Here is a 26257-nt window from a genome sequence, read left to right as displayed (position 1 = left end):
ATATTAGCTGTGGGTTTGTCATAAATAGCTCTTATTATTTTGAGATATGTACCATCAATACCTAATTTATTGAGAGTTTTTAGCGTGAAGGGCTGTTGAATTCTGTCAAAGGCCTTTTCTGCATCTATTGAGATAATCATGTGGTTTTTGTCTTTGGTTCTGTTTATATGCTGGATTACATTTATTGATTTGCATATGTTGAACCAGCCTTGCATCCCAGGGATGAGGCCCACTTGATCATGGTGGATAAGCTTTTTGATGTGCTGCTGGATTCGGTTTGCTAGTATTTTATTGAGGATTTTCACACTGATGTTCATCAGGGATATTGGTCTAAAATTCTGTTTTTTTGTTGTGTCTCTGCCAGGCTTTGGTATCAGAATGATGCTGGCCTCATAAAATGAGTTAGTGAGGATTCCTTCTTTTTCTATTCATTGGAATAGTTTCAGAAGGAATGGTACCAACTCCTCCTTGTACCTCTGGTAGAATTCGGCTGTGAATCCATCTGGTCCTGGACTTTTTTTGGTTGGTAGACTATTAATTATTGCCTCAATTTCAGAGCCTGTTATTGGTCTATTCAGGGATTCAACTTCTTCCTGGTTTAGTCTTGGGAGGGTGTATGTGTCCAGGAATTTATCCATTTCTTCTAGATTTTCTAGTTTATTTGCATAGAGGTGTTTATAGTATTCTCTGATGATAGTTTGTATTTCTGTGGAATCGGTGGTGATATCCCCTTTATCATTTTTATTGTGTCTATTTGATTCTTCTCTCTCTTCTTCTTTTTTAGTTTTGCTAGTGGTCTATCAATTTTGTTTATCTTTTCAAAAAACCAGCTCCTGGATTCATTGATTTTTTGAAGGGTTTTTTTGTGTCTCTATCTGCTTCAGTTCTGCCTGATCTTAGTTATTTCTTGCCTTCTGCTAGCTTTTGAATGTGTTTGCTCTTGCTTCTTTAGTTCTTTTAATTGTGATGTTAGGGTGTCAATTTTAGATCTTTCCTGCTTTCTCTTGTGGGCATTTAGTGCTATAAATTTCCCTCTACACACTGCTTGAAATGTGTCCCAGAGATTCTGGTATGTTGTGTCTTTGTTCTCATTGGTTCCAAAGAACATCTTTATTTCTGCCTTCATTTTGTTATGTACCCAGTAGTCATTCAGGAGCGGGTTGTTCAGTTTCCATGTAGTTGAGCGGTTTTGAGTGAGTTTCTTAATCCTGAGTTCTAGTTTGATTGCACTGTGGTCTGAGAGGCAGGATACAAAATCAATGTGCAAAAGTCACAAGCATTCTTATACACCAATAGCAGACTAACAAAGAGCCAAATCATGAGTGAACTCCCATTCACAGTTGCTTCAAAGAGAATAAAACACCTAGGAATCCAACTTACAAGGGATGTAAAGGACCTCTTCAAGAACTACAAACCACTGCTCAGTGAAATAAAAGAGGACACAAACAAATGGAAAAACATTCCATGTTCATGGATAGGAAGAATCAATATCGTGAAAATGGCCATATTGCCCAAAGTAATTTATAGATTCAATGCCATCCCCATCAAACTACCAATGACTTTCTTCACAGAATTGGAAAAAACTACTTTAAAGTTCATGTGGAACCAAAAAAGAGCCTGCATTGCCAAGACAATCCTAACCCAAAAGAACAAAGCTGGAGGCATCATAGTACCTGACCTCAAACTATACTACAAGGCTATAGTAATCAAAACAGCATGGTGCTGGTACCAAAACAGAGATATAGACCAATGGAACAGAACAGAGCCCTCAGAAATAATACCACATATCTACAACTATTTGATCTTTGACAAACTTGACAAAAACAAGAAATGGGGAAAGGATTCCCTATTTAATAAATAGTGCTGGGAAAACTGGCTAGCCATATGTAGAAAGCTGAAACTGGATCCCTTCCTTATACCTTATACAAAAATTAATTCAAGATGGATTAAAGACTTAAATGTTAGACCTAAAACCATAAAAACCCTAGAAGAAAACCTAGACAATACCATTCAGGACATAGGCCTGGGCAAGTTCTTCATGTCTAAAACAGCAAAAGCAATGGCAACAAAAGCCAAAATTGACAAATGGGATCTAATTAAACTAAAGAGCTTTAGCACAGCAAAAGAAACTACCATCAGAGTGGACAGACAACCTACAGAATGGGAGAAAATTTTTGCAATCTACTCATCTGACAAAAGGCTAATATCCAGAATCTACAAAGAACTCAAACAAATTTACAAGAAAAAAACAACCCCATCAAAAAGTGGATGAAGGATATGAACAGACGCTTCTCAAAAGAAGACATGTATGCAGCCAAAAGACACATGAAAAAATGCTCATCATCACTGGCCAACAGAGAAATGCACATCAAAACCACAATGAGATACCATCTCACACCAGTTAGAATGGTGATCATTGAAAAGTTAGGAAACAACAGGTGCTGGAGAGGATGTGGAGAAATAAGAACACTTTTACACTGTTGATGGGATTGTAAACTAGTTCAACCATTTTGGAAGACAGTGTGGCGATTCCTCATGGATTTAGAACTATAAATACCATTTGACCCAGCCATCCCATTACAGGGTATATACCCAAAGGATTATAAATCACGCTGCTATAATACATTATAAAGACACATGCACACATATGTTTATTGTGGCACTATTCACAATAGCAAAGACTTGGAATCAACCCAAATGTCCATCAATGATAGACTGGATTAAAAAAAATGTGGCACATATACACCATGGAATACTATGCAGCCATAAAAAAGGATGAGTTCATGTCCTTTGTAGGGACATGGATGAAGCTGCAAACCATCATTTTCAGCAAACTGTCACAAGGACAAAAAACCAAACACCCTATGTTCTCACTCATAGGTGGCAATTGAACAATGAGAACACTTGGGCACAGGAAGGGGAACATCACACACTGGGGCCTGTCATGGGGTGGGGGGAGCAGGGAGGGATAGCATTAAGAGATACACCTAATGTAAATGACGAGTTAATGGGTGCAGCACACCAACATGGCACGTGTATGCCTATGTAACAAACCTGCACGTTGTACACATGTACCCTAGAACTTAAAGTATAAGAAAAAAATAAAATAAAAAAATAAATCAAGCCTGTCCAACCCGTGGCCCTCAGGCCTTACACAGCCCAGTACGGCTTTGAATGTGGCCCAATACAAATTCATAAACTTTCTTAAAACGTTTGAGAATTTTTTGCAGTTTTTTAAATTGGCTTGTCCAGCTATCATTAGTGTTTGTGTGTTTTATGTGTGGCCCAAGACAATTCTTCTTCCGGTGTAGCCTAGGGAAGCCAAAAGGTTGGATACCCCTGAGTTAAATGATGAGTGGTATTGTCAGTACAGGTTAAACCAATTTCCACTCCCACCAGCAGCTGAACGCAGAATGCTTGATTAGTTTCTAGACCAGTGGTTTTCCAATTCTTTTGACCTTAACCTGAAGTAAATGGTGTGCTTTCCTTTACAAATCTTTACAACCCAGTATTTACAAACACACATGTGTGAAACTGAAAAAAGAAATTTTATGAAACAGTACTGGCCTTACTATTGTGAGGTGCTCTCATATTTTCTTATTTTGTGTCATTTTTTAAAACGCGAGTCATTATACAGTAAATTGATTTCATGACCTGCTCATGTGTTGCAGCCTATTGTTTGCAAAACACAGCCCAGACTCACTGATCAAACAGAAAGGGTCTTGCTAAATATAGTTGAGAGCTGCAGGTCATCAGAGTGTGTCTGTGGTGATCAAAAGAAGCTGGAGTTTCCGGGGAATAGATTTTCCAGCCCTGCTAGAAACCAAAATCTGGCTTCTGTTGAGACCAAAATATGATAATTTAGTTTTCAGTGGAATGTTATTAATTTGGCCCTTGAGACTTAAGATTTGTATTTGAAAGTGGGAAAGAGATAAAGGCCTTCAAATGTCTCCTGAGCATTGACACAGAAAGTGATCAGTTCTTTCTAACTGCTTGGTTTATCTTGGATCTGGGAGGAATGAGTGCACACAGCAGCCCCTCACATTTGGCCTCACTGAGAATTCATGGTCCCAGCACTGTTGCTCTTGAACTGCTCTGTGGAAACCTTTGGATTCCAGAATTCTTTCTCTCCACAAATTGATGTTTCCATAACACTTGGTGGTCAATTTTAATAACATTATCACTCTGTGTTAGGAAATCACGAGAAAGTCTTAAACTAGCTATTTCTACAGGAACCTTGGCAATTGTGCTTTCTTTGGATTGAATGTTGCAAGAGTAATATTCTGTTACTTAAAGAACATTCTTAGCAGTGAGGTAGATGCATGCAGAGTACAAATAGAAGGGAAACTTTGGAATTAAATCGTATTTTAGTCTTTTAACTCCTTTGTTTCTGAGTTCTAATTTTTCTAACTGTCTTTACCTTTGTGGTATAATCTGTTCCTTCTTGTGCATAAAACCTGGGATAAATGAGATTTTACACAAGAAAGAATTGTCCACAATATGATCATTAAATGAAAAATACTGGTTGGAATTTTCATAATTCATATTTATGCAAGCACCTCATAGCCCCAATGACTGCTGATTAAGAATCATTGCTAAGTATTGCTAAATTTTCTTTATGTGCAGAACAGTGTACTGGGTACAAGTTCCTGGGAAGCCAGGTAATGTGAGGAGCACTGTACTGTATGTACACTGTGCATGGAATTGCAAGGTCCTGAGGTTTCAGCATTAGCAGACTTCTGATCAAGATGCAGCAACAGGCAGCAGATATACCCTCCTGACTGAAACAATCAAAAAATGGACAATATATGTATGCTAAACAGTTTGCAAGACACTGGACGTCACTGGACAGCTGCCGACATCCCCATGCAAGCTTCCAGCTTCCTTATCTATGTTTGCAGCGCCATCTTTCAGGCTGCTCTTCGTTAGAAAAAAATTATTTCTGGGGCTGCTTTTTGTTAGAAGGGAAGTTCTGCTGAGGACTCATTTGCCCTCACTATCTGCCTAAATAATTTATTTCTATCTCCTGTATCATTATGTGTGAAAGAACCAAGATAAGGATGACAACAGATTTCTCATTAGAAACAAGGCAAGTAAGGAGACAGTAGAATGGCATCTTTAAAGTACTGAAAGAGAAGAAAATCAATCTAAAATTCTATATGCAACAAAATTATGTTTCCAAAGCAAAGGTATAAAAAAGATATTTTCAGACTTGCAAAACTTGAGAGAATTCATCACTAACAGATCTTTATCATAAAAAATATTAAATAAAATTCTCCAGGCAGAAGGAAAATGATACCAGATAGAAATATAGATTTATACAAAGGCATGAAAAGCACCAAAAGTAGTAACTATATGGATAAATACATGATGTTTTTGGTACTTAAATATCTTTAAAAGATAACTGACTGCTTAGACAAAAATAATAACAATGTAGTGTGCGATTTATAACATCCGTAAAAATAGAATGCATGACAATAGCATAAAGGCCAGGAGAGGAGAAAAGAAAGTACACTATTGTAAGGTCCTTAGACTATATGTGAAGTCATTTGCTATTATTTGAAAGTAGACTGTGATAAATTAAAGATGTATAAGGTAGGAAAAGAAGAAGTATGGAAGAATGAAAAGATTGTTCAGATAGAAAACAAATAGCAAAATGGTATATTTAAACCTGACTATATTAATAAACACTTAAAATGTAAATATCCGAATTCAAAGGCAGAAATTGTCAGACTGGATAAAAAAGCAAGACACAAATTATATGCCTACAAAAAACCCACTTCAAATAGAAAAGTATAAGTAGGTTAAAAATAAATGGATGGGAAAAGATGCACCATGTTAATGGTAGTCAAAAGAAAGTTGGAGTGACTATGTTAATATCAGACAAAGTCGATTTCAGAGCAAAGAATATTGCCCAGAATAAATAACATCATTTCATAATGACCAAGGGGCCTATTCCTCAAGAGGATATTGCAATTTTAAATGGTTAGGAACCAAATCATAATCCTATGAGGTGGCTACTTTGGTTATCTTCAATTTACAGGTGAGAAAACTGATGTGGCCAGGTACCATGGCTCACGCCTGTAATCCCAGCACTTTGGGAGACTGAGGCAGGTGGATCACTTGGGGTCAGGAGTTCAAGACCAGTCAACATGGTGAAACACCATCTCTACTAAAAAAAAAAAAAAAAACAAAAATTAGCTGGGCATGGTGGTGTAATCCTGGCTACTTGGGAGGCTGAGGCACAAGAATTGCTTGAACCCTAGAGGTGGAGGTTGCAGTGAGCCAAGATCATGCCACTGGACTCCAGCCTGGGTGACAGAGTATGACCCTGAAAACAAAAAGGAAGGAAGGAAGGAAAAGAAAAAAGACAGAAAGAAAGAAAGGGAAGGGAAGGGAGGAAGGAAAAGAAGAAAGAAGAGAAGAAAGAAAGAAGGAAAAGAAAGAAAAAGAAGGAAAGAAGGAAAAGAAAAGGAAGGAAGGAAAGAAAAGAAAAGAAAGAGAAAATAATTTAGAAAAAGAAGGAAGGGAGGGAAAGAAAGAAAAAGAAAAGAGAGAGGGAAGGAAGGAAGGGAAAGGGGGGGAGAGAGAGAGGGAGAGAGGGAGGAACGAGAAAGGAAGGAAGCAGGGAAGGAGGGAAGGGAGGGAGGGAGAAAGGAAGGAAGGAAGGAAGGAAAGAAGGAAGGAAGGGGAAAATTGAGGCTCAGAGCAGTTGGGTGGACCCAAATCCCACCAGGGGTTTTGAAGGCTGATTTAGCTGACCCGAGAGCCCATGTTGATATGGTGAAGCTACATCCAGAGGAGGAGAGTGGGAAGCCAGCCCCGGAGCACCTGGGGAAGCTCTCCAAACAGGCTCAGTTCAGCTTTGCTCTATGGAATGAGCAGAAGTCACTGGGTGAATAGACCCCCTTACTCTCTGCATTTGCACACAGGTCCTACTGCAGCTTTACAAGCCTCTTAGTGTTAGGAAATCCCTACTTCCTAAAGACAAGGTGCTAAACTCCATAGGGCTTGGTGCTTCTGATACCCCAAACCTGACCTTCCTACGGATTCTCTGTGCTGATAAAAAGGCAGCTTTTTGCCATAGCAGACGCAGCATATTTAGGGCCCCGGACCCAGGTATGTCCTGGCCTGGGGCTGCAGGGTCTCTTTGCATTTTATTTGTTTTGTTAACAGTCATGAGCACATCCTATATGTGTAGATACCTTTATTAGTGCTTTACATGGAGTAACTTAATTCTCAAATTAAGTGAATACTATTATTAGTCTTACTTTACACAGGAGGGAAACTGAGGCCAGAAAGATTAATTTGCCAAAGTTTAAGTGCTAAAAAGTGGCAGAGCCATGCATTTTTTTTTTTTTTTTTTTTTTTTTTTGAAACTGTTGCCTAGGCTGGAGTGCAGTGGCATGATCTTGGCTCACCTCAACCTCCACTTCCCAGGCTCAAGCGATTCTCCTGCCTCAGCCTCCCAAGTAGATGGCACGTACTACCACACCCAGCTAATTTTTGTATTTATAGTAGAGACAGGGTTTCACTATATTGGCCAGGCTAGTCTTAAATTCCTGACCACAAGTGATCCACCCGCTTCAGCCTCCCGAAGTGCTGGGATTAGAGGCGCCAAGCCTCATGCTTTTTTTTTTTTAACGTTTATTCTAGGTTCAGGGTTACATTTGCAGGTTTGTCATATAGGTTAATTGTGCGTTATGGGGGTTTGGTGTACAGCTAATTTTTTCACCCAGGTAATAGCATAGTACTCAATAGGTAGTTTTTTATCCTCACCCTCCTCCCACCCTCCATCCTCAATGAGACCCCAGTGTCTGTCGTTCCCTTCTTTGTGTCTGTGTGTACTCAGTGTTTAGCTTCCACTTATAAGTGAGAATGTGGTATTTGGTTTTCTGTTTCTGTGTTAGTTCGCTTAGGGTAAGGGCCTCCAGCTCCATCCTTGTTGCTGCAAAGGACACGATCTCATTCCCTTTTGTGGCAGTGTAGAATTCCATGGTGTATCTGTACCACATTTTCTTTATCCAGTCTATTATTGATGGGCATTTAGGCTGATTTTGTGTCTTTGCTATTGTAAGTAGTGCTGCCATGAACATACCCGTGCATGTGTCTTAATGGTAGAATGGTTTATATTTCTTCGGGCATACAATCAATAATGAGATTTCTAGGTCCAATGGTAATTCTGTTTTAAGTTCATTGATAAATTACCAAACTGCTTTTCACAGTGGCTGAACCAATTTACTTCCCACCAGCAGTGTGCAAGTGTTCCCTTTTCTCTGCAACCTTGCCAGCGTCTGTTATTTTTTTGACTTTTTAACAATAGCTATTCTGACTGGTGTGAGGTGGTATCTCATTGTGATTTTAATTTGCATTTCTCTAATGATTAGTGATGTTGAGCATTTTTTTCATATGCTTGTTAGCCGCATGTATGTCTCCTTCGAAAAGTGTCTATTCATGTCCTTTGCCCACTTTTTAACAGAATTGTTTGGTTTTTACTTGTTAATTGTTTAAGTTCCTTCTGGATATTAGACCTCTGTTGGATGCATAGTTGGCAAATATTTTCTCCCATCCAGTAGGTTGTCTCTTTACTGTGTTGATAGTTTCTTTTGCTGTGCAAATGCTCTTTCATGTAATTAGGTCTCATTGGTCAATTTTTGTGTTTTTTGCAATTGCTTTGGCATCTTTGTCATGAAATCTGTGCCAAGGCCTATGTCCAGAATGGTATTTCCTAAGTTATCTTCCAGGGTTTTTATAGTTTTAGGTTTTATATTTAAATATTTAACCCATCTTGAGTTAGTTTTTGTATATGCTGTAAGGAACGGGTCCAGTTCCAATCTTCTACGTTTGGCTAGCCAGTTATTTCAGCACCATTTATTGAATAGAGAGTCTTTTCCTCATTGCTTGCTTTTGTCATTGTTGTCGAAGATCAGGTGATCAGAGGTGTGTGGCCTTATTTCTGGGCTCTCTATTCTGTTCCATTGGTCTATGTGTCTGTTTTTGTACCAGTACCATGCTGCTTTGGTTACTGTAGTCTTGTATTATCATTTGAAGTTAAATAATGTGATGCCTTCAGCTTTGTTCATTTGGCTTAGGATTGCCTTAGCTATTCAGGTTCTTTTTGGTTCTGTATGAATTTTAAAATAGTATTTTTTTTTCTAATTCTGGGAATGTCATTGGTAGTTTGATAGGAATAGCACTGAATCTGTAAATTGCTTTGGGCAATATGGCCATTTTAACACTATCAATTATTTCAGTCCATTAGCATGGGATGTTTTTCCAATTGTTTGTGTCATCTCTGATTTCTTTGAGCAGTGTTTTGTAATTCTCATTGTAGAGATCTTTCACCTTCCTGGTTAGCTGTATTCCTAGGTATTTTATTCTTTTTGTGGCAATTGTGAATATAATTGCCTTTCTGATTTGGCTCTCAGTTTGGATGTTGCTGGTATATAGAAGCTACTGATTTTTGTACATCAATTTTCTATCCTGAAACTTTGCTGAAGTTGTGTATCAGCTCTCAGAGCTTTTGGGTAGATACTATAAGGTTTTATATATCTAGAATTATGTCACCTGCACACAGAGATAATTTGACTTCTGCCCTTTCTATTTGGATGCCTTTTATTTCTTTCTCTTGCCTGATTGCTCTGGCTAGGATTTCCAGTACTATGCTGAATATGAGTGGTGAAAGTGGCATCCTTGTCTTGTTCTGGTTCTCAAGGGGAATAGTTTCAGCTTTTGCCCACTCAGTATGAAGTTGAGAGCCATGTCTTAAACCCAAAGACTATGTCCAAAGCTCATGCTCAAACCACTCTGCCATATGCAAATTGAGTTGTGCTGGCTTCTGTCCTCTCTGCTTCAGAAAATTGCAGAGTCCTCCTTAATGGGATGAGCACAGTTTGGCTCTAACTTGTAACTTTCCAACTATGTAAATTTGGGTAGGTCCTCACTTCCCAAGCCTCAGTTGCCAGGTATCTATAGACATGCCTTGCTGAGCTGCCCAGTGGTTAGTGTTAGTTGGGGTGGACCTTCCCATGGTGATGGAAGTCAACCACCAGGACCAGACCCTTCTTTTCCTATTAGTCTTTCTGAGATTTCCTGCTATTTCCTCCTGTTGTACAGCCGAGAGAAGTGAGGTGGGATTTGGTTAAATTACTCACCCCAATCCCCTTTGGTGAGTCAAGGAGAGGCTGGAACAGGAGTTGGCAGAGTTCTGCTCTTGGCATGCAGCTGTGACATTCCCAGTGGCCAGTGCTTCATGCTTACACATGTTCTGCATTTCAGTCTCTAATCTTCACATGTAAGGGGAGAATCAAACTGGCCTCATTTGAACGTGATGAAAACCCTTCACCTGCCCTTGTGGGAACGCTGCCGGAGAGCCGAACTCTGCTGGCTCTGATTAGTCATGTGAGGCAGGCCTGGCAGCTTCGCTTCATTTCCCACTTTCTTGCTTTAAGGATTGGGTGGGGTCAACCAAGTTCTTCAGACTGTTGATATTTAGTTCTACTTTCACATTGCCTGTTTTCTCCATATTCAAGCAAACCTAGATTGAATTTCTAAACTCCTCTGAGAGAATAATAGGGGAAACAGCCCTGGATCTTGCATTTCTGGAGAGGGGGCATTCTGAGAGATGGGGCAGGTCCCTTGTCATGGAAGGGGAGCTGCTGGCTTTGGTGTGGTTGGAATCTCATGGTCAGGGCTCTGTGATCTTGGACTTTACCAAGCCTCAGTTTCCTTCTCTCTTAAGGCTCAGAACATGGTAGATATTCAATAAAACTTGATTCTCCTTCCCTTCCCTTTTGCTGGATGTAGTAACAGATCACACGGAAAGATCTGAACTCTTTCCCTTGCCTTCTCCTCCTCTGCCACCAGGACCCATTAGACACACATGGGAGCTGCCTGATTGGGGTTCCTTGGATGTGGTTTTGGACTATGGAGGAAAGCCACCTTCTCAGCCACTATTGACACCAAAGCATGGGGGTCTACAGGCCTGGGACCTGAACACAACACAGGGTCTCCACTGCCCCTCCACTGGGGAGAGCTGGAGCTCAAGCCCAGCTGCTGGCCTTGGCCCTGCAGTCACATTCTTCACAAAGACCTCCTGCAGTGTCTCCTGGCCCTTGTGTTACCTGAGCCCGGATGCCATGGCCAGGGCCTGTGCCCTCCATCTTGGCTCCTTTGAAACCAACACCAGAAGGTGCCACTCCTGCGTCACTGTGCCCTCAGGGTCAGTCTCCACAGCAGGACTTTATGTCTTCCCACATCAGTGGAGAGCCTTCTCATCTCTGCCCCCAGCTGCCCTGTTTCTCCTCAATGAGTTCCAGAATTTCACGAAGAAGAACAGAAATGGCCAAAGCAGAGTGAAAAAAACATCTACAGAATTGGAGCACAGTGAAGTCTCAAAAAAGCTCTGCAACCCAGCACAATGATAAGGTTATCAGCAAACACGCACTGATCCCTCCTTTCACATTAGACGCAGAGCTGCTCTTTGCTGCTTGGAGATGTAATCCAGCCGGGCAGTGACTGAGCGATTATATTTAATGATTGCATAGGGAACGCCGAAGCAATTGCAAGTGTTTGTGAATTTTTTCAGAAAGTGATGTGAGGCAGAGCCCTTTGCTTTATCAGTAGACTTTGTCCCAGGACTAACTCCTCAGGGACATTCAACACCACCTCATTTATCTGGCATCAACCAACCCTTGGAACAGAGCCAAGGCCTGAAATAAACAAAACAGATCTCTGGGAATCACAAAGAGATGTTGCAAAGCCCACATGCTGCAGCTCAAGCCCTTACTCCACTCCTGAAGGAGCCTGTGGCCTCTGTTCCTGGTTGTTCCATGTGGCTCCTGGTTTCTGTGGGCTGTAGAGGAAGGGCAGAGGGATTGTGAATGTCGACAGCTAAGACCACTCAGGGGCCAGGGACCAAGGAAGATCCAGAAGAACTATGAAAAAAAAATAGACTGAAAAATCCAAGAGCACAGTGGGCTCCTGCCCAGCCCTAGGGGGAACTCAAAGCTCATCTGAAACAGTCCTCCAGGCAAAGTGGGTACCAGCCAAGCAGCAGACTGGTGCGAGCAGAGACAGTCATTCGGGGGGTCTCCCCTCCAACCTGGATGCTGTAGACTTACTATTCCCTGGAGTAACATAGATGGTGTTTGTTTAAATACTTAGCTTCTCACAGCAACCCCCAAGACATGTACGTTTCACTACAGACCAGTAGGTCAGCCTGACTTAGATCTGATGTGGCAGAGGCCCTTTTGCTCCCTATACAATTTCTTAAGAAGCAGAACCATGAAAAATTCTGGCTGGTGCTTGGGTCATGAATAGCTGAGTCCAACTGGCTGGGATTGCGTTTATGGGCAGAACAGGGTTGAGCTGAGCTTCATCATAATGCCAAGTGACTTGTGGGTAGGGTGGAAGAAGTTCAAGCATGGTCCATACTCAGAGGGTCCAAGGCTGGATCTGGCAAATCTCCCAAGAAGGATCTGTCTGGGGTCCAAGTGTCAATATGGCCCCGTAGTAGAAGGGCCTTCTCAGTGGTTACCATGACAACTTTATCAGCCAAACTCTTTGCTCAAGAGTCTCATTTTTCCAGGGCATCAGCTGGTTTCTGACCAACTCCCTTTCTTTTTATTTTATTGGTCAGAGATCTCTTTTTCTGGAAGGGTCGAGAGCCTTCAAGAAAAATCCCAAAGTTCTGGGGCTCTGGATTAAAGCCTAGGCTTCCCTTCTCCTCTGCTGTTATTTTCTGAGCATTCTGCTGACCCTAACCTTATTTGGCTACAGGGATTTACAAAGACAGCACAATAAAAATCACCTTGTGGTTATAAATGATTCAACTTTGAAAGAACCTTGCTCCAAGATTAGAGGAATCAGCTCTTATTTTTTGAAAAAAAAAAAAAAAAAAAAAGAAAATGCATTTTTGACTCCCTGACATTCTCTTGAGTCCCTGCTATGAAGAAGCACTAAGGACATATATCGATGTTGTCACCTTTAATCCTCCAATAGTACTGTGAGTAGGAGTTATTATCCTTAGAGTTTTCCTGTGGAAGGACGAACAAGGCCAGAAGTGAGGTGTTATTTCTCCAAATCTACTAAAACACAGAGGCAAAGTTTCTACAGGCCTTCCAAACTAAGGCTATTATCCCTAATTCAGGACCTTGTCCCCTTTTTTGGCAGGTGGTAACTTTCTTCCCTGGCCCTCTGGGTTCCGTGTTAATGAATGTTCTACACTTAACCCTCATTTAACATAAGTCCATGGCTTTTAAACAATCCTCTGTCTTTTGATGTTAATTTGTGGTTACTGGAAAAAATCGCTCCCTGGTGAGAAAGTCCGTATGTCATCTTTGTGAGAGTCCTAGGTTAGTAGGTTCTATCTTGTCAGGCAAATTAGAGGGGGAGAGTAGCCAGCAGTAAAACTGACCCTCATCACTGATAAGGAAAAGAGAGATTGCTAAAATGACCCAGGGATAATCCATTTTATTTGGCAGCATTCCTTTGAGGGTCTCAGCCCAACATTTTTAAGGGCATAAACAAGGCGATTATAAATTTCATAAGGAATGGATAACAGCCAGACATATGAGAGAATAATGGACAGAACTGGCATAGATCCTGGGCCAATTTGCCAAATTTTGGATCCACTGTATGTTGTTTAACTTTCTCATTTTACTCTCCCTTGAGCCAGTTCAATCCAGAAGGATTCACCCCGTGTCCCAGCAAGGAAACCAGAAGGTTGGTGGCAGGGAGATGAAGTTTTACAAGTTGACTTCTGAATTTGTGATCATCTTAGTTAAGATCATTTGGGATGCAAGTAAAAGAGATCAATTATAAACTTTCTCCAGCAAGAACGAAGAATCAATCTTAAGGAGGAAGAGGTGGGGGGTGGAGAGAGAGAGAGAAAGTTCTGGAATTTAGCTCTCATGAGAACCAGGGACTGGAAAGGGGTCTGGAGTCCCCGACTCCATGCTAGGGGGTCTCTCTCGGGACCCATGGTCTCAGCCTTTGCCCCTCTTGGTGTCTGCCCATTCTTGCTCTTCTCTGCATTTGTGACTGTCCATCGCTATGGAATTTAGAGCATCTCTTTTCCAGCCACACTCTGAGATGGTGTTTCTCAGATCAAATGCTGAATCCCCATCTCAGTTGAGTCAGAGTCCTTTCCAACTCAGTCCTGTCTGGTTAGGGAATGGGGTCACGTGTCGTGAACGTGCCGGCGGATGCCTCATCTCTGTCGGTGCTAAGACAGTTCCCAAAAAATAGCAGCTGAGCAGATACCTATTATAATGTGTGTGGTAGTTTTTTAAACATTTTCTAATACTGTGAAGCTGATGTATAGAAATGGAGTTTAATTTTGTATGTTGATCTTATAATCAACAACCTAGTTAAATTGCCATATTAATTCTAATGATCTGTTTGTAGTTCTTTTGGGTTTCCTATGAAGATAGTCCTATTGTCTGAGAAAAATGTTAGCCTTAGTTCTTCCTTTCCAATCATTTACATTTGTTTCTTTGCCTATATTATAGAAGTGGCAAGAACTTCCAATGCAGTGGTTAAAGGAAGTGGTTCATAACAGGCACCTGTGTTTTATCCTTGACTTTAAAAGAAATGTGTTTACTATTTCACCATTAAGGATATTATTTGGTGTGGGACTTGTGCAGATATTCTTTATTATGTTAAGGAAAAGCCTGTTTTACTCTTCATTTATAAATAGTTTTGTGCATATCTGGATTTATTTGATTTGTTTTAAAATTTAAATATAGTCATTTTATGGAAATTATCTGCATTTATTTTATTGAGGTGATTGCAAATTTTCTTCCCTTTAATCTGTTAATGTGGTGAATTTACATTAACAGATTTTCTAATGTTAACAAATCTTACGTTTCAGGCTATATACAACTCAGTCATGATGTATGTGTGTGTATTTAAAAAGCTGCTGATTTTGTTTGCTGATATTTGTTTAGGGTTTTCTGCTCTGTGATTATGAATGAGGTTGGCCTCTGCTATTCTTTTCTAGGGGTGTCCTTAATCTACTCTGGATATCAGGCTACATCACCCTCATTAAATGACTTGGTGGTGTTCCTTATTTTTCTGTTCTCTGGAAGAGTTTGTATAGAATGAATTATCTGTTCCTTGAATATTTGTTTCAAATATAACTATAAGGCTAAACAGACCTTGTGGTTTCTTTCTAAGAACATGTAAAATGATTGATTCTGTTTCTTTCCCGGTTATAAGCTATTCAGGTTTTCTGTTCTTGAGTCACTTTTGCTAATTTTTATTTTCCTAGTAATTTGTTCATTTCTTCTCATTTTAAAAATTTATCAACCATGAAGTCTAGGATACCCTTTGCTCTTTTTAACCCCTGCTGTATGGGTAGTTACGCCCCTTTACCATTTCTAATATTGTTTGTTTTCCACAACCACCTTGTCACTTGATCTATTTTGTATATTTTTTCAAATAATAAACTTTTGGCTTTGTTGATCCTCTCCACTATATCTGGTTTTTCTATTTCATTGATTTTTATCTTTATTACTTCTTTTCTTCTGAGACAAGGTTTCACTGTGTCACCCAGGCTAGAGTACAGTAGCGTGTTCACAGCTCTTGGGCTCAAGTGATCCTCCCACCTCAGCCTCCCAGGTAGCTGGGATTACAGGTGTGTGCTATCATGTCCAGCAAATTTTTAAAATTTTTGTTGAAATGGGGGTCTCACGATGTTGCCCAGGCTAGTCTCAAACTCCTGGGCTAAAACCATCCTCCTGCTTCAGCCTCCCAAAATGTTGGGATTACAGGAGCGAGCCACGATGTCTGGCCATTACTTATTTTCTTCTACTTTCTTTGGGTTTATTCTCCTGCTCCTCCTGTAGTATCTTAATTTGAATGTTATCTTATTTTCTCCATTTTTCTTTTTCTATTATTAACATTTAAAGTGATAAATTTTCTTTTTAAGTGCTGCATTGGTTATATCAACCATGATTTGATATATAAGATTTTCAGTTTATTGATTCTAAATTTATTTTAATTTCCATAGTGACTTATTTGACCTATGAATTCGTTGATTATGATTTTCAATTTTCTAATGTCTGTTGTTAAAAAAAAATAGCCAACATTTGTTGAATTCTTACTATATGTCAAGTATCTGTCTTCACTCTTTACATTCATTAACATAAATTCTCACAATGACCCTACAGAGAAGGACTGTTCTGACCCCAATATTAGGTATGTGAAAAATGGGACACTGGGAGTTTAAGCAAGTTGCCCAAGATCACACGACTCCCCAGTTGGCGGAGCTGAGATTCAAATCCAGGCTGTTTGGCTAGGCAGTGTAACTACCGTACACTAGTGACTTTTTTTTTTTTTTTTTTAGTTACAGTTCTTGTTGTTGTTATTATCGTTATAATTACTGTTCTACATATATATATATATTTTTTTTTTTTCAATTAATTCCACCATAGAGAAAACAGCCAGTGTCATTTTTCAAAAAATTTCAAAAAAATTTTTTGAAATTTTTTTATGGCCTGTTCTGTGGTCTAGAGGCTGGTCAGTTTCCATGTGTGCGTCAGAGGAGTATGTCTTCTGCAATTGGATGCAGGGTTTCAAAGGTGACCAATAGATCAAGCTTCTTAGTGGCATTATTCAAATATGCCTTATTCTTACTGAGGTTTTGGCCTGACTGATCTATCAATTATTGAGAGATATGTGCTGAAATCTCCCACTGTTGAGAGTGGATTTGTCAGTGTATCCATCCATTTTTATACTGCTATAAAGAACTACCTAAGACTGGATAATTTATGAAAAAAAAAAAAAAGGTTTAATTAACTCACAGTTCCACAGGCTGTACAGGAAGCATGGGTGGGTGTCCTCAGGAAAGTTACAACCGTGGCGGAAGGTGAAGGGGAAGCAATTATGTCTTACCATGGCAGAGCAGGAGTGACAGAGATAAGTCAGGGGGAGCCGCACACTTTTAAATGATCAGATCTCATGAGAACTCACTCATTATCATGAGAACAACAAGGGGGAAATCCACCCCATGATCCAGTCACTTCCCACCAGACCCCTGCTCCAGTTGGACATGAGATTTGGGTGGGGACACAAATCCAAACCATATCAGTGACTCTTTGTAATTCTATCAATTTCAGTCTCATTATTTTGACATTGCATTATTAGATGTTTATAAGTTTTAAATTGTTATATTTTCCTAGTGAATTGAGTCTTTGATCTTTATGTAGTTGACTCCCTTTATCAATAGCAATGCCTTAAAATGTGTTTTGTCTAATAATAACCTAAGGACAAAAGCCTCCATTTGGTTGGCATTTACCTGTTATATCCTTACAGTTTCAACTTTTCTGTGTTATTGTGTTTATGTGTCTTTTTTTTTTTTTTGAAGACAATGTTTGTCTGTCTTCAAAATTGAATCTACCTTGATAATCTCATTTTATGTTTAGTCCAAGTAATTATTGTCATCACTGATATATTTGAATTTATGTTTTCCATCTTACTCTTATTTTCTATTTGTTGAGTCTTATCTCTGCTTGTTTGGACTTACAACCTTCAGCTTTATGGTATTTATTTTCCCCTTTCCATTTTTCCCTTTTCTGGTTTTCACTCTACTTATGCTTATTTTGTGGCCACCCTAGCAATTTTAACACGCACATTTAACTTACAAAGTCTAAAGTTAATTATTAGCATTCTTTTTTCCCAATAATAGAAGAGCTTAGATTGCTTTAACTAATCATCGGCTCCCACTCTCTAAACTACTGTTGTCCACTACTCCAGTACTGTGTTTTTAATCCCACAAATTAGCCATCATATTTATTATTATATGGAATCATTTTTTCTTTAGAGTTAGCACCTTTTACCAATTTCTTTGCTCATAATTCCTTCTTGCATCTCTGTAGTCATTTCCTGGTTTCTGGAGTACTTTCTTCTAAACACCATTTAGTGTGGGTCTGTAGTTTTTGTCTGAATCTGTCTGTTTCATCTCAAAGTAGAAAAATTACATATTGTTCAGTATAGAATTCATTGTTGATATTTATTATCTCTTAACACTTTGAAGTTTTGCTTATCTGGATTTCCTTGTTGCTGAGGAATCAGCTATCTACCAGTAATTTTTCATGGCAGTCTATTTTTTCTTTCTGTGTCTTTTAAGATATTTTATTTGTTGTCATGACCTATGGTTTCACTACAATATGTATAAATATAAATTTGGTTGTATTTTTCCTGTTTGGATTCATTTGAGGTTGGTAAGTATGTGGATTTGTGTCACTAACAATTCTGTAACATTTTAGGCCATTGTCATTTTGAATATTGTTTTCTTTGCATTGTCTCCTTCTAGGCATATTAGGCTAATACCAATATCTGCTGCCTCTGCAGTTTTGATTCTGTTGATTTTTTAATCTTCTGCTTATCTTTTATTTGCCCTTGTGTTGTGTGAGCAGCCTGTGAATAAGTAGGTGGATGCTGCAGTGCTAACTGCCTCTTTCATTCTCAGCCCTCGGCAAGCCCTTCACTGTCTGCCTCCATCCCTACCCCCAGCTAGTCCACCTCTCTCTCTCGCGCGCGCGCGCTCTCTCTCTCTCTCTCTTTTTTTCTGTCTCTTGCCACCTATGGTCTGTGCCCCACTCAGCAGCTGGAGTCATCTTTTAAAATCACAAATCATCTGATTCCAAAGCTTAGAATTTGTTTTTAACTTTACATTTCACCTAACATAAAATAAATCCCCAAGATGGCTGCTGAGGCCCCGGGTGACTTGACCCCTGTCTGCCCCCAAAGGCTTCTCTTTGGGCCCCTCCCCCCTCACTCATCACCTCCAGCCCAGCCTTCTTTCCAGGCCCTGGACATTCTGTGCCCCTTCATGCCTCAGGGCGTTTGCACAGGCTGCTCTCTCAGTTGGAACAAGCGTCCTCCCATTCCCATATTGGCTGAATTCCCTTATTTAAGTTTCCCAGTTAAGCAAGCCCTCTGAAATCCTTCTCTGGCATCCAGGTTGGAGGAGGTCTCTCTTGCTATTTGTTTTCTTACAGAGCCTCCCTGCCCCCATCTTTTCCTTTCTGGCATTTGCCACAGATTTTTTTTCTTTTTCTGTTTTTTGTTTTGAGATGGAGTCTCGCTCTGTTGCCCAGGCTGGAGTGCAGTGGTGCGATCTCAGCTCACTGCAATCTCTGCCTCCCAGGTTCAAGCAATTTTCCTGCGTCAGCCTCCTGAGTAGCTGGGGTTACAGGCATGCGCCACTACGCCTGGCTAATTTTGTATTTTTAGTAGAGACGGGGTTGTTGGTCAGGCTGGTCTCAAACTCCTGAACCACCTGCCTTGGCATCTCAAAGTGCTGGGACTACATGCGTGCCACAGATTTTTACTTGCCTATTTTATTTGTCCACCTGGCCAATGCCTGTCTCTCCCATGAGGACAGGGCCATGGCTATAGTTCACTATGGGTAGCGTAGTCCCTAAGATGGAGGGAGCCTTGGTATGCATTCGGTGACAGACTCCCTCCTGCCCACTCTGTCCAGCAAATAAATCATGGGAGTGCAGGGCAGCAGCGACAGGGTTCCCTCAAAGCATGCAGCAGGATGGGGCAACCTGCCATCACTCCACTGGACTCAGAATCCTGAATTCAGGAGACCCAACCCAGATCTCAGCTCTCACAAGACAGGTTGCAGTGACTCTCCATGCTCCCAGATCCCCTCACGTACGGGTTCTGCACCTGTGGGCACGGTGGAGGGCACAGGCATAAAATTAGTGCCACCTGAAGACACGGTGCCTCCTGGTTGGTGGATCAGTCTCTGTACTTTTAATTGATCTCCTCAAACAAATAAGATAAGATTGATTTCATGTTTTGTCGTCTTCAGATTAACAGAATTTACCCTCATTTGTTTAAAAAAGGGGAAAGAACGCCTGTTTCTGATTTGTTCTGATACATTTATTAAATGTAATTGTATAGTAAAAAATTCAGCGATGTTAAAAACAGCAGGAAACTATTAAACTTTCCATGTACAAAGTTTGGATCATAAAATATGTTTGGTGGGGCTCTCACTGAAATGGGACACAACCTTCATGACACTCACAATTAGTTGCTAAGAGGCTCGATGTAACCCAGAAGGCAGAGAGTGGAGGAGCTGTCTACCGAGTGAGCTCTTGCTTCACAGAGCCCAGGTTCTGGCTGCTTCCCTCTCTGAGAATTCCGCTGGCATTTGGAACATGGGTTTAGAGTTCCCTCTGTCTATCTCATGTTTCTTTCTCTCCTTCTTAGGAATAAAGTAAGCTCACGGAAAATCTTACTTTTTGTTTCAGATGGAACCTGTGTCTTGTGTACCACCCTTTTATTTCCCACTACCCGTCGACCCCACCAATAAACAAACGAATAGCCCCACTCAGGAGTCCAATGTAGAAAGGAGAAAAATTTCATTTTGTAATGAAAACCTAAGGTGCTACTTACTGAGTGCCTTGAGTTGATGGCTTAGGAAAGGGCTTCCTCAGACTCCAAAAGATTTGTTCATGTTGGAGAAGCAGTTAACATGGATTTATCTCTGGTCATAAACAGACACGGTTCAAGCTGACACTTCCCACATGCTGTGTTTGTCTGTGCTGGCTACTATACAAAGTGCCATAGACTGGGTGGATTAAACAACAGGAATTTCTGTTCTCACAGCTCCGGAGCTGGAAGTCTGGGATCCAGGTGTGGGCAGGGTTGGATCTCTTCTGAGGCTCTCTTCTTGACTTGTGGATGACCATCTCCTGCCTGTGTCTTCACACGTTCCTCCATGTGTGTCTGTGTCCTGATGTCCTCTTATAAGGATGCCAGTCAATATTGCTTTAGGGTTGCCCAATTGCCTCGTTTAATCTTAATTACCCCTTTTAAGGTCCTGTTTTGAAATACAGTCACATTGAGGTTGTGGGGGTTAGGACTTCAACATAAGAATTTTGTGGGGGACCAGGGGCAGTGGCTCATGCCACCCAGCACTTTGGGAGGCTGAGGCGGGTAGATCACCTAAGGTGAGGAGTTCGAGACCAGCCTGGCCAACATGGTGAAACCCGTCTCTACTAAAAATACAAAAAAAAAGCCGGGCATGGTTGCGGGTGCCTATAATCCAGCTTATGCTGGAGGCTGAGGCAGAAGAATCACTTGAACCTGGGAGGTGGAGGTTACAGTGAAGCAAGATCATGCCTCTGCACTCCAGCCTGGGTGACAGAATGAGACTCCATCTCAAAAAAAAATAAAAAGGAATTTTGGGGGGACACAATGATGTAGCCCATAGTGCCTGTGTATGCATGCGTGTGCACATACACACACACACACGCGCACACACACATGCACACATGCACACACGCATGCATACACACGCACACATGCACACGCGTGCACCCAGATGCACACACACACACTCTCAGGCATACGCTCTGTACTTTTCTGTAGGCCTCTTCCGGCTGAATTTTTAGTTTTAATCTGAGATAGAGCAAAGGCCCAGTGATTAGGTCTTGCGATGAAACGATTCCCAACAGAGACATATGAGGTGAGAACCCCATACACCTTCAGCGAAGCATCATTGGCCACGTGTCAGCTGTGGGGAGACCTGGCTGGCCCAGCACGCAGGCCAGTATGTGTGTGGAATGGTCCCTGACAACTGGAGCAACCGCTGTTGGTTCAGGGGCCCTCACGCTGCAATCAGCACCACCTCAGCTGGGAAGGACAGGGATGTGGTTTTAGGGAACTGATCCCCCAGGCTTCCATTCAGTCGGCAGCTCCAAATGGACACAGAAGCCTGTGAATCATGTGTGATGTGGCAGCCTTCCTGCTGCGCAGGCATCTGTGGTACCCTGGTTCAAGCCAAGACAATTCAGAGGCTGAGAGAAATGAAACCGAATCCCCAGGGGACTGAGGGAGCCCGTGGGCATCAGATGGAAGGAAAATGCCCCATGGCAGGAGTGGGAGTGGAGAGCATGAAATGCAGGCATGGCAATTTCCCCAGAATACTTTGGACTTCCCTGGACAATGACTGCCACAGAGGACCCTGGGCATCCTGGGACACCAAGGAGCCTGCGCTTCCTCCTGGGCAGATGCAGGTTCTCATCTGTCGGCTCCTGGAGGTCTGCGCTGGAGAGGAGAACATTTGGCACCTGGCAAGACTCCCTGTGGAGCAGTCCCTGCCCTGCCCTGGGAGCTAATGGGTCTTTTCCACCTGCTGCAAAAATAGACCGGGAAGAGAGAAAGGTGGCCGGGCCTTCCAGGGTGGCTTTCCCCACAGGAGCAGGACTGATGGCTACAAGTTTTCAGGGCTCTGAGGGCGGCAGGAACCCAGAAATCCAGGCTTCTAGGACCCCTGTGGCCATTTTCAGAAATGGAGCAGGTCCCCCAGGCATGAAGGGTACCTGAAGATTCAAGAATATGACTGCCCATGGGCCTCTGTGACTTGAAAATATTATCAGGGCAAAACTTGTCACTCCTTATTCAGAGCTAAAGTGCTCATTGCACATACTCCTGGGAGAAATAACAGGACAGTCAGCTCTGACGTGACAGACACAGGCAGAAGTGATTTGTGGAAGTGGGCTTGGACAGAGGGAACAATTCTGGAGATTTAACCGGGAGAACAAAGAGCTGGAAGAAGGAGGTAGTGCAGAGGCCCTCAGAAGGGGAAGAACCTGGGGCCACACAAAGACAGGCTTTGCTTCCTTCATGTTTTGCTTGGGACTGAACTTGCTTTCTCCTGTGTAGCTGATTCTCTGGTTTGTGTGCAGAAACACTGCCAACACTGCCATTTAAATAAGGATTTCAGGAAGTAAAAGGGAAAAAAAATACTGGAGTGAGAATTTATGGTGCAGAGTGTTTAATGATATTAACATGCAGAGTGGCAATTTAAGACATTTTGCTGCCTCTCAGGGAGTTTTGTAGGTATACAGGCTAATTTTCAGAAGGGTTGCTGGGGGTGGGGGAGAAATCATTTGCCTACATATGGTAAGGTATAATCACTAGTACCTTGGCATTTATTGGAATTTGGAAGAAAGATGGAAAAAAATCAGTCTACTTTGTTGAAGTCTTTTGCACAAATGTGACACAACCATTTTCTTTTTTTTCCTCTCTTTTTTTTTTATTATACTTTAAGTTCTAGGGTACATGTGCACAATGTGCAGGTTTGTTACATATGTATACATGTGCCCTGTTGGTGTGCTGCACCCATTAACTCATCATTTACATTAGGTATATCTCCTAATGCAATCCCTCCCTCTACCCCCACCCTGCAACAGGCCCCAGGATTTTAAGTAGAAATCAATCAAGTTTGGCAATATTAGGCCTCCACATCCACAAGACTGACATAATCAATGTTACCCTAAAACTCTGTAAAATACAATCCATTTTAAGCACATTAGCATATTTTCTGGAAGCAATATGAGATTGAATGTTCCCCTTCCTGTGTCCAAGTGATCTCGTTCAATTCCCACCTATGAGTAAGAACATGTGGTGTTTGGTTTTTTGTGATTGGAATAGTTTGCTGAGAATGATGGTTTCCAGCTGCATCCATGTCCCTACAAAGGACAAGAACTCATCCTTTTTTATGGCTGCATAATATTCCATGGTGTATATGTGCCACATTTTCTTAATCCAGTCTGTCACTGATGGACATTTGGGTTGGTTCCAAGTCTTTGCTATTGTGAATAGATGACGCAACCATTTTCAAATAGTTTTTATTACCACCAAAACAATATTCATGAACTAAAAGCTAATGTAAGGAATCAAAATTCTTACAGTGGTTACTTTGACTAGGAGAAATAGGATTTTTTCCTCTTTTCAATTTTCTGTATATTTTTTAATTTTAAAGAAAATGTGAGTCTTGTATAGTGATAGGATCGCAAATTTAAAATGTGTCTGTGTGTTTTTTTCTTTTTTCTGCACTAGGGTTACATGATGGAAAATCAAATCTCAGGCTTAAAGTGTGACACAGATGTGTTTGCCACTTTTGAAGGTGACACTGTTGTTATGCTTCAGGTAAGATTCGGGAAATGTTTTCAAGATCAAGAGTTATCCAGAAGTCTGAAGTGTTTCATATGTTTTATCTTTATCTGATTGCCTTATTTAATTGGCAGGTGCTTTCCTGTGAGGCACTTGATATTTGTTGTAGCTGAACGGGGGATTAAATTATTTCTCTCTTAGCTGATCTTTGACTTTGAATTATATCTTTTTGGTTTAAGAAAACCACTTATACATAGTGAGTCAGATTCTTCTACTGGGAAGGGCATTTTGAAAGAGTGTGTAAGGCCCCAGAAGATGAACAAGCAAAAGACATGAAAACCCAATTTACAAAAGAACGACAATGGATCAGCCTCTTAATGATCAAGGAAATGCATGTTAGACTATTCTGCAATACTGTTTTCCTTTCTCAATCCAGTCGGCTCATGTTTTAAAGTATGTTGAAGTCCCTGTGCTGGCACAGGGGCGTCCTCTTGCATGTTGCTGTTGAACCGTGTATAATTCTACTTCTGGGCTGTATTTTAAGATAACAGCCTGAAATACAGAAAACGTTAAGGCACAAACATTTTCACCAGTACATTATTTATTATAGCAATAATGTTGGAGTCCAAATTTTCAACAATAGGAAAATTATTATGCAGTATAAATCATGCTCTGGTCATTCAGTGGGGAATTATGTAGCGTTTAAAATAGTGCTTTCAAAGAGTGCTATTTATAACCGAAATTTAAAACTCATGGTGAGTAAAAATGATACAAAAACATACAAGTCATGCATTGCTTAACAACAGGAACATATTCTGAGACATTTGTCATTAGGCCGTTTCATTGTTGTGTGAACTTCATAGGGTGCGCTCACACAAACCTAGATGGCACAGCCTACTCCGCACCTAGGCTCTGTGGTGGAGCCTATTGCTCCCAGGCTGCATGCCTGTAGGGCATGAGACTGTACTGAATACCACAGGCTACTGCAACATAATTTTTATTTGTTTAATGATACATAGTATTTTTACATATATAAGGGAGACATGCGATATTTTGTTACATGCCTCGAGTGTGTAAGGATCAAGCCAGAGTTCTTCGGGTATCCATCACCTCGAGTATTTATCATTTCTATTTGTTGAGAACATTTCAAGTCCTCTCTTCTATGTATTTTGAAATATGCCATATATTGTTGTTAGCGCTAGTCACTCTACTCTGCTATGGAACATTATAACTTATTCCTTCCACCTGACTGTATATTTGTACTGATGGATCAACTTCTGTTCATCCCCCCTACCCCCACACACACCTTTCCCAGCCTCTGGTATCTATCATTCTACTCTTTACTGCTATGAGATCAACTTTTTTCGCTCCCAGGTATGAGTAAGAACATGCCATATTTGTGTTTCTGTGCCTGACTTATTTCACTTCACATAATGACCTCCAGTTCCATTCATGTAGCTGCAAATGAAATGATTTCATTTTTTATGGCCAAATAGTATTCTATTATATATATGTGTGTATATATATGTGTGGGTGTGTATGTATATGTGTATATATATAATATTTTCTTTGTCCATTTCTTCGTGTGATGGGCATTTAGGTTGATTCCACCTCTTTGCTATTGTGACTAGTGCTGCAATAAACATGTGGGTGCAGGTATACCTTTGATATATTGATTTATTTTTCCTTTGCATAAATACCCACTAGTGGGATTGCTGGATCATAGGGTAGTTCTATTTTTAGGTTTTTTTGTTTGTTTGTTTTTGTTTTTGAGAAACCTCCATACTGTTTTTTATAGTGGCTGTACTAATTTACCTTCCCACCAACAGTGCCTAACGCAATTTTTATGTTTAAGTATTTGCATTTGGAAGCACATCCAAGCATAGATAAGGTGATGTGTTATGTTATGACATCATGATGGCAAAGATATCACTAGGTGATGGGAAATTTTTAGCTGGGGCACTTGACTGTATAAAGAATGTGATCATGATTTGGGGTTTTTAAAAAAGGACAATAGGGACTCCTGGCCTGCTAAGATAGAATAGCCCCAATTCCTCACAGATTTTCCTCTTCACAATTAAACTTCCTGGACAAAATACAACAGAAAGCATGGGAAGAGAAGACCCTGGATGGGGGAAGGAAGAAGGAGGCTGCCTAGGGACTTTGGGACTTGAAGAATGAAACAGCAATAAGGTCTCTGGATTTCCTTATTGTCTCCCATATATCCCAGACAGGATACACGTCCCCTGTATCTCTAATAGGCGCACACAAAATATGCTCCAGGAAATACCTAATCCCCTAGCCTAAGGACCAGAAAGATGGTGGCCTGATG

At 40.9% G+C, this 26257-nt stretch overlaps 1 protein-coding gene across 1 annotated transcript in view; it reads left to right on the top strand.

Annotated features, from left to right (window-relative positions):
• Positions 1-26257, top strand: part of ACOXL (acyl-CoA oxidase like) — a 358184-nt gene that overhangs the window by 176269 nt on the left and 155658 nt on the right. The window contains exon 13 of the mRNA XM_026449783.1: positions 23872-23961. Within this exon, the coding sequence (XP_026305568.1) occupies positions 23872-23961 (90 nt within the window). The remainder of the gene's footprint in view (positions 1-23871; positions 23962-26257) is intronic.

Source organism: Piliocolobus tephrosceles, chromosome 15, assembly GCF_002776525.5.
Source record: "Piliocolobus tephrosceles isolate RC106 chromosome 15, ASM277652v3, whole genome shotgun sequence".
Taxonomy (NCBI): Eukaryota; Metazoa; Chordata; class Mammalia; order Primates; family Cercopithecidae; genus Piliocolobus; species Piliocolobus tephrosceles.
Note: the sequence above shows the minus strand (reverse complement) of the source record. Positions and strands in the feature narration are given on the sequence as shown.